Here is a 10000-nt window from a genome sequence, read left to right as displayed (position 1 = left end):
AAAGGCAGTATCTGTTCTTCAGGAGCTCACAGTCTAATGGGAGACACACTAAGAAAACAACTATGCACAAACAAGGCAGATAAAGGATAAATTGGAGCTAATCCACAGAGGGAAGATACTAACTCTCAGTGGAATCAGGAAAAGCTTCCTATATAAGGTGACATTTGAGCTGGCACTAGAATGAAATGAGAGGCAAGGAGATAGAAATGAGGAGGAAGAGAAGGCCAAGCAAGCTTGGACGAGTAGCCAATGAAAATGCCCAAAATAGAGAGATGGAGCACCTGGCATTGTCTTATTCAAACTACAGCTGTCCAGTGCTCTAGCAAATAATTGCATTACTTTAATCATTGCTAAATCCTAGGCTACAATTTAAAAGATGTTAAGAAAATGTCTAGTGTCTTTCAATAAATTATTTACTTTGTATGTATGTGTTTAAATAATTTTTTCCATTTTTAACAAAATGTCATAATTCAGACAAATATCTCATTTAAGAGAAATTTATTTCTCCAGCAATTATTATGTAAAATTAAAGAAGCACACATGCATTTTAAACCCACACCCTAAATTCATAATACACTGCTTTTTATTCCTAAAGAAAGCAAAACACTTTTGAAATATATATGTGTATTTATCATAGATATATCTATATATAGATAGATATATACATATATATATATCGTAGGTATATGTATATAGGTACATATATACATATATACCTATGATATATATGTATATATCTATATAATTTATAACTTCAACACAGTTGAAGCTATGAATTTTATAATCCATGAGCATAATTCTGAAAGAAAAGAAATTATCTGAAGAATTTCTTCAGAGGTCCTTTGATTGTCAAAGCTAGAATAGATGTTAGAGGTCCCATACAGTCTTAACTCTTTGCCTTACTGATCACAACTTCTAAACCTGAAGGATTTCTCCAAGATCATTAGTCTAAATCCCTTTCCTAATTTGACACATGCAGAAAGGAAGGCTCAAACAAATGATTTCCTAAGGTTACAGAGCAAAAATTAGCAGAATCAGAATCTGAACCCAGGACCTTTGATACTAATCCAGTTCTTTTCATTATACCATACTGCCTCTCTCCAGAAAGGCTGCGCTAAACGTGAAGGTTAAGATGTATAAGTATAATCTTATTAGCTAAGAAAAAAGTCACTGTTGCAACAAATAATAGCAGAAATTTATTCCTGGTTTGTTAATAAATCAATGTCTCTTAAGATATGATCAACCTTTTAATGTGAAATTCATTTTTAATGCAGAAATGACTGTTTTTGTTATCTGTAAGGGCAAAGTACACTGGTATTGGATTCAGAAGACTTAGAACTCTCTCAGCCTCTGTTTCTTTAAATGTAAAACCAGACACCTAACCTAAGTGGTCTAACAGAGCTCCTAACTATTTTGCTATTTGGTAATTTATGAAAATAACACACACACACCCCTTTAAACCTATGTCCCTTTTGCAGGAGAGGAGAATTTCATGTAATCCTTGACTTTTATTAAGGGAAGGGGAGAAATCAGTTCATATCCACAGCTTAATAACTTTATGTGATGAAGTGAGATGGAGTGGATATGCCCACTGTGTGAATTTTCTGCCTCACTCTCCAGGTAGGAGTATTGGAAGCATTGTACTTCATATGGAAGAAACAAAAGGGCTGGCTGATTTGACAATCTAATGAGCAAAGGAAGATAACTTGCTTCTACAAGTAAAAGAATTTGTTGTAAGCTTACCCAAGTTAATGCTCCTGGTTTACTGTCAACAAGCATCACACTGCAACAAAAGCCATTATTTAGAAAACAAGAAGAACCCTTCCTAAAGCCACAGAAAGCATTCATAACAGGAGGGCTGCAACAACATGCCTGGAGGAGGCTCCAGGAGAAAATTCAGGCAGCCACGGGCGCCTGCCTGCTGCAAAGCCCGATTTTCACTAAAAAGCATTTTGTGCGGTGTGAGCTAAACCTTGGGAGAGCAAAGAGTTCAGTGTGAATGGCCTATCTTTGCTCTCCCAAGGTTTAACTGGCTAGGAACCCTTGTAAAGTTAAAAATGGAGTAAACTTTCTATTTTAGCATTTCACTAATAAATCACTAAAAGATGTCTGTCACTACTTCCCTAAAGACATATAGTTAATTACTTAACCCTTCTTAATGAAATGATTAACATCCTTTCAACAAACAAGAGTAATGATTTAACATTATACTGTGTGTTTCATTAACCAGTGACATTAATAGTACTTTTCCTCTCCCATTGCATCTTCTGTTTTTCCAATCATTTCCATTTTTCCTTTTTTATAGAAAAGCCTATTCGCTGTTAGAGTAGCAAAGTGCTCAGCCATCTTCCCAAAAATCCCTTGGTTTATTTTGCTTTCCTCGGTTTTGTTTGAGACTAACTATGTTATGGAACACCAAAGTGCTAGGATAACTGAACAGAAACAAGAAGGTTGGCATGTAGAATACCGCAGAGGCAAATGAATTGTACACAGCAATAACAGTACCTGTCACATTAGTAGGTGATTAATAAATGCTTGCTGAATTTTTAACTGAAAAATACATGTCTGTGTACCACATGAAAATGACACCAAGCTAACTGAAAAGTTATTAAAATGGAAATGTTTTACTACTTCAAGTCAAAAAGTACTCCAAGTCAAAGTAGCAATTCAAGATGAAAAATAGGGCATTTTGGACAAACACATTTCTGCTGGATAACTTCAAAAGGCATGTTACTAATGCAGAGGAAAACTATGTCTGTACAATTTTTATTTAAATAACTCTTTTGATCTTAGTGGTTAGATCTTTAGCTGAAGCCCTGAATATTTAAACAAACCTCCTTAGCATTTTATCTTCCTTTATCACATAATCTTTTTAGATGCATTCTTCTTGCTACCCTGCTTTCTCTATTTATATCTCTTAAAAACACTTTGGCACCATTGGCTAAGCTTTCTAAATCAATAATACTGCATGTCCAGTCACATAAAACTACAGAGAATTTCCCAAGATGCCCTGGGAAATCTGACTACTTTAGTTTACTGATGTGCTAACACGGTTAATCTACTAATTAATGAATAAACAGTTCTGATTAAGAAAGTGAGATGGAATACTAAGAAGAAAAAGTGCCAGAGAGCCCAAGGAAAGCCATTTGACACTAATTGCTAGCTACAACCTGACAACACTCATTGGGAAACATGGATGAAACCACAATACAATATGAAAGGAAATGTCTGGATGCTAAGGGAAAACTAACAATGCTTTTACTTGTGCCAACCATCTTGTTGAACTGTGACACCTTTTTATTCTGCCTTGCTTCTCTAGTCAAAAAGACCAAGTATCTCAATTTCCTCCCTTCTCTGACCCTGAAAAGAGGCCTTCTTCCTTTCCAAATTTCACTTTTTCCCAAGCAATGTTTCAGGCTACCACTCCATCAAAATGGAGATTTAGACAGGTGGTTCAACCCCTCTGATTTTTTGGAATAGATTCCGCAAATCCATGCTTCTTTCCCCCATAATCTCAGCCTGGATCCACATACTTACTGTCTCTAGAAAGGGAAGACGCTCCTGTGACAGAGCATCACTAAATCAGTGAATAAACCTGAGAAACTGCAGCTCATTCACACCCACCTCAAAGAGATGCTAGTAATGTCCTGCTTGTCCCCTGAAAACCTTTAAAATACTACTCCTGGCCTTCTAAAATCAGCAATCTTGAAGAATGATTCTAAAAATATTACCTCTAGTTTACAGAATGGTGCATGGGAGGTTAATGATTTGCCAAGAATCACACAATGAATCAATAGCAGAGCGAAGGGGGGAAAACATCTTAGGAATCTTTTTTACTAATTTGATACTTTAAATATCACTTAATATCTTGGCATATTGAATTTAACTGGGTGGGAGGTATAATGCTATTCCCAGATCCACTTTATGATAGAAAAGTTGTCCTGGCAGTAGTATCCAGTACTTCTTTAACTGGAAAAGTAGAACAGACTAAAATATGTCCCAGTGCAAGAGCTATCTCTTCTGAGCCACTTCTTTGATTTGGGAGCATTGTGGGACCCATGACAAAGGAAGTAAGCACTTGAAGCAAAACCAGCTCTGATTTATGCTGTATGGATAATGTTAAACAAATCACTTTAGTTTTACAAATATTAATATTAGCTTGAGATTATTCCTATTAAAATACTATTTAGAAAGACCATACATTTAGCTTTTATAAGAAATTATAGATACATTGTTACACACCAGACATAGGCAAATATCTCATGACATGGGTTCCATTTTGGCAAGTCCATCCAGATGTCCTATAGAGACTGACCGTATTTCTCTCTTGAAGTTTTGTACAGATCCCCAAGTGTAATTTAAATAGATTGTTACTTATCAGAATATAATATAAATTTTGTTTACGATTTAGTCACTTTAAGTACTCACACTAAAGAAACTCCTTTAACCCCATGACTGAGTTGAATTAAATGTGGGGACGAGACTTCCAAAGAGCTTCTACTGCCCTTTGCACTCTCCCAATAATCTTAAATTACTACAACTTAATTGCCATTTCAAGGCACTAAATGGAGACTTCTTTTCAAAAGCAGAACACAGAAGGCCATAAGACAAAAATGATTTATACCTGAACAGGTACCATTAGATCTACTCAATCTGAGCTTCTTTCACCCCCGCCCCATCCCACCTCCTTCCTTGTGTGATTATGTAGAAAATATTTTCTCACTTAAGGTTTCATAAAAATAACTGTCCACATTGTTTAAGAGGGCCATGCACACACCTGTTGTGAGCAAGGCTGTGCATATGTTAAAAATTGGTATCTAGGGAATCAGAACTGAAAAACAAGCTGTGCAGAGAGAGACTCTCTTCCCCAAGCCGCTTAGTGCAGCTTCTGATCGGGTGAAATAACAGAAGAAAATAATAGGTTCGAGCCAAACCTTGTCAATAGGAATTTGATTTCTAAAAAGCAATCACTAAAAATGCCCTTGCCACATCTGACCGTGTTGCTAATCAAAAATAACTTACTGCCAGAACAAATAAGACTGTAAAACTGTTTCTCCCTGATTACTGTACAATTAACCCCCTTCCACCGCACCCTCCTAGAGGAGCGCCAGTGGCCACCTCCCAGTCCATCCCAACCCACTTTTAGCAAAAGGATATTAGCAATAGACCTCTAAACTGCAACATTTCTTGAAATCAAAGAGGCCATACCATTCTTTAAAATACTCTTCTTTTCTGTTGGCTCCCCGTTACCACACCATTGCAACATATCCTCAGAGATACTGTAACAAACTCCAAAGTCATCCAGCTCATGTGAAAACAACGGACTATTTCAATCAAAAGCCTGGTATCCATGAATTTGGCAGTCTCTTTCTCCTCTGACTCAATCCATGCCATTGAGTATTTCTCTTCTTATAACTTTAACCAACCCAGGTCCTATTCATTTGGAATATAAGGAGCACTTCTGCCCTAAATGATTCCTTGCAGAGAAGAGGCCTGGAAGTCACTGCATTGATTACTCACAAGCAGGATGGATGCTTAATAGATTCTTTCCCTGGACCAAACCCTATCCTGGGGTTTTTCCCTCCCTTCTCAGTATGAAGGTTACTTGTCTAACTACCTACAACAATTTTTAAAGCCTTTCCCCACCAAAAGTCAAAAGAAATTAGGTGACATATAATGATAAAGTTTATACCGCAATCTCTTCTCCCAGATGGTATTAATATATTATGCAAACTTTGACTTGCGGGTCTTCTAAAAATGCAATGTATTTGCATCAGATATTAAGAAACAACACCTCATGTTTAAAATGTTATTTATTAACATTAAAAATGTTATTTATTCTGAATGACTTTTAAAAGTGAAGCTATTACACCTGACAAGATGTGAAGGTAAGAAAAAGCCCTAAGTAAAAGCTATTAAAAAAAAAAAAAAAAACCCTACCACCTGTGCAAATCTAGCTCTGCTTTTTACACCCTTTCTCAGCCATATAAAAACATGTTGAGCTGGGTGCCTTGAAGTTGCAATTAAGTTGTAGTAATTTAAGATTATCGAGAGAGCAAAGGGCAATAGGGGCTCCTTAGAAGCCCCCTCTACCACTTAATGCTAGTCGGGCTCAGGGTTAAATGAGCTGCTTTAATGTAAGTGCCTTAAAGTAACTGAATCATAAACAAAATTTATACTATTTTTCTGACATTCTATAATCTATTTAAATTTTACGAGCATATGTCTAAAATTGTTTTTAAAAGACAGAACTATTATCATGTTCTGTAAATATTCGGAGGTACTCACTAAAATATAATACATATCTTAACACACATTTTCTGTACACATACACACTTCCTTATGGTGAATAACCTTTCAAAAATCACTTCGGTGTTTCCTGAGTAAAAGTAGAAACAAAATAACTGCAACAATTAGACTCTTCATAAAAAAAGGTAACTGAGTTCAATAAAAGTTAGCTTCTTTGTTCTCTTCCCTTTTCACTGTCCATTCAATATCATAGGATACACTACTGCATAAATGTTTATTTATTCTTGAAAATCAAAGTCGTGCTGTTAATTCTAACATCTATTGAAAATGGGCCCATGCTCCAATCCGGGACAAGAATACATAATTTACAAGTTATGGATAAAGATTTTTGACAGAAGGGGTGAAGGAAAAGGTACCCAGGAAAAGCAGGCCTGACAAGCCCATTATTAACTAAGGTGACTTTTTGCTATTGTAGGTACAAATGATTTAACTAGAACAAGTTTATAGCTTTTAAAAAACATTACATATTACACCAAATGGCTTAATAGCATACATGCTATGTTTAACACACATTCTTAATTATACAATAAAAGGTGTATGCAATAAAAAGCTACAGACTTTGCAATAGGTTGTTCCTGATAGTTGTGAGACTGGCTTATAAAAAAAACCAACAACAATATAAAGTACTCATTGTGTGCTCTGTGCTGCTAATTAAAAGTATAACACTTAAAGGACAAGTTTGTTTTTGTTTTTTTTTTTTTGGTTTTGTTTTTTATTTTTGTTTTGTTTTAATTCTTCTGTAGGTATTTACTTATCTTGTTTTCTACTTAATACAGTATTGGTTGAGTTAACCAAAAATGATATTTCATTTCATTTTAGAATAATTTGTTGCAAGAAAAGATAAATAAAACAGTTTATGTAGCAGTACTGAAGAAATGCAAAAAAATTTTTTTAAATGCCCAGCAAAATAAACAATGTAAATCTTATGTTGTCAGTTTAAATTGCTGGAGTTTTTTTTTGCATTATGTTTTGCCAAACCTGTGAAAACAAAATGCTACAGTAATTCCTGTTACTACTTCCTTTAAAAATGTAAGGCAATTACATTTCCTTGTCTACAAGCAAAGACAAGTTTCAAAGAATTTGAATAAAAGTTGCAAAGTGCCATGCTTAATGACATGCTGAGAAGTCAATATGGTATATTTTGAAATTTTTGCTTTGCTTTAAATTTTTTTTTCAAAAACTGACCAACCCCAAACTGTTTCAACATGAAATATTTCTGTTGAGCATCAGTTTTACACAGCCACATCAAATACCCACCCTCTCCTAACAATACAGATCTTTTTTTTTTTTTTTTTTTTTTTTTTTTTTTTTTTTTTTTTTTTTCCCAAACTAGAAATGAGAGAATTTTAGTAAACTCTAATTGGGGAGTGTAATTTTGGTGAAAGATAAAAATTCCACTATGTGGTTCTGAGTAGCTCAACTCATGTCAGAGTGCAAAGAACCAACTCTGTTATTTCTGGGTGGAGTTCTGATCACCAGAGTCCTAGGCCATTTTAAAAATTAACTTGTTTAGCCACTCAGAAAGCTAAAGAAATAAAAATAACGACCGAAGAGACTATAGATCTTTCTCTCCAAGTTAACCTTCAGTTGCCCAACAAAGATCAGCATTTGCAATGGTCCATTTCTGCATAAGTGAACATAGAGGCTAGCTGCCTAACAGCACATACAGAGCTTTCCCTGAGGCCGCCCCTGACAACGGCCCAGCAGCAGCTTTGTTTGATCTCCACTGCCTTCCTTAATCTGGGTTGTCAAGGTTCACTTGTTGAAGGCTGTTTACTTTACTTTCTCCCCCCCCCCAAAAAAAAAAAGTGATTTTTTTTTTCTCTCTTTCATACAATGACTAATCCAAAGACAAGAAGAAAGAATGCTGCTAAGGCAAGATGTTAAAGCTACAATACATTTTTTTTTTCAATGAGAGTTTAGCCAGACAGACACCTTGTGAATGGTAACTAGTTGAGTGGGGTTGTGTGTGTATGTATGTTTTTAATGCTGTGTAAATGTGATATAGTTCAAATAAAAGGACTGAGTATGGGGAGAGGGAGAGAATATAAATTCTAATTTTTTATGACCTGGAATCCATTCTTCTATTCCTGAACTTTAAAACAAAAAAATGATTAGATCTACTCTGAGAGTTACAACTTCAATGGAATTAAAAAAAAAAAAAAAAAAAAAAAAGGTCATGTAACATTTCTCTCCCTAACAATGAAAATATCAGGTAGTCTTCTTTCTCAGTTGTATATCCTACTACAGGAGAGTGAAGGTCTGAAGTTTTCCCTGTCCTTTTAAAATCTAGATTAAAATGTTCAACAAAAACTGATCCCCAGATTGCTAGAAGGCCACTGGTAAGAGGTTAGCCCTACTCCCAAAATTAGTCCAATGTCCTAAATGTCATTGATGCTTTATTTATTGAACTTCTTTATTGGACAATTATCAAGAATAGGAATTGCTAAAGGTAAAGTGTATATGGTCTGTATGTTTTGGAGCCCTCTGTAATGAATACAGTATGTACTATGTGAATTTAAAAAAAAAAAAAAAAAAAGATATTCGGACTTATTTCAATGGTAGTCATAGTCGTTAGAAATCCTAACAGGATTCATGGGAGGGAATATCAGCTCACCTTTAATCCTTCAAAGTAGATTTCAGAATATTTCCGAACTAGAATAGTTATATTAATTACATCCCTCAGGATAGTGAAGGGTTTTGTTTTGTTTTTTTTTTTTTTGGGGGGGGAGCTTCATTTCAGTCTTTCTGGTTGAGTAAAAGAAAAAATAAATTGTGTGAGATGAGTATAAACTAAATCAATATAGTTCATAATCAGCAAATCAATGGCATTTGAACACAATGACTTGAAAATAATTAATAGTTATAAGGGGAGTGAGGGGTAAGAAGAGGGGAGAGGAATGTCACCATATTTTATAGCAGCACTTACACTAGAGGGGCTAAACTTTGATCTCGGACCTGCTTCTTTTTAAAAAAGGAAAATTCCATTTTTAAAAAACACCTATCTTCTCAAGGATGCATCCTTTGCCGTTTTCCTTCTCCCTAGCACTAAATGAACCCAGAGGAGTAAAGTCTGGGGCTTTGGCAAGAAAGCACTCGCTCTTCCCCAAGCTAGCTCTCAGCTCTTCTAACTGCACACACACACACACACACACACACACACACACACACACACACACACACACACACACACACACAGTCCTTCCCCTCCTCCTTCTGGGGTCCCACAGACCTGTGATCCGAGACGCCTCAGTCTCTGCCGAGTGTCCTCCACTTACCCGGAACAGAGAGCCAGGTCAGCCGAGCTCTTAGCGTGCCCACTCTGAAGCTAGCAGAGCCCGCACGACCATCTCCTCCCTAGCACCATCTGCTGCTGCTGCTGGGACTGCTGCTCCGGCGGTGGCGGTGGCGGATGCTGCTGCTGCCGCCGTCGCCGCCGCCGCCGCCGCCGCTGCTGCCGCTGCCGCCGCCGCCGCCTCGGGCGCTCGCCCGGTTGGTTTCCTTCGGCAGACAAACTTTCGGCTCAAAGCTCGGCCAGAGAACCGGGTTGCTTGCAACAAGTCTCCAAAATACAGGTTTGAGTATGGGGGTGGGGGGTGGGGGTGGTCAGGAGGGAGAGGAAGGGGAGATGTAGTGGGAGAATGTCCGAGATTGTGTGTATGTGTGTGTGTGTGTGCGTGTGCGTGTGTGT

The 10000-nt window shown here is 36.7% G+C and overlaps 1 protein-coding gene across 1 annotated transcript in view; it reads left to right on the top strand.

Annotated features, from left to right (window-relative positions):
- The window catches only part of LOC141551426 (uncharacterized), an 86688-nt gene that overhangs the window by 73546 nt on the left and 3142 nt on the right, over nt 1–10000 (top strand). Inside the window, exon 2 of the mRNA XM_074283065.1 lies at nt 9642–9884. Coding sequence (XP_074139166.1) covers nt 9642–9884 — 243 coding nt within the window. The remainder of the gene's footprint in view (nt 1–9641; nt 9885–10000) is intronic.

The sequence above is a fragment of the Sminthopsis crassicaudata genome, chromosome 1 (assembly GCF_048593235.1).
Source record: "Sminthopsis crassicaudata isolate SCR6 chromosome 1, ASM4859323v1, whole genome shotgun sequence".
NCBI classification, from domain to species: Eukaryota; Metazoa; Chordata; class Mammalia; order Dasyuromorphia; family Dasyuridae; genus Sminthopsis; species Sminthopsis crassicaudata.
The sequence above is the reverse complement of the archived record's forward strand: the minus strand, read 5'-3'. Positions and strand labels throughout refer to the sequence as shown.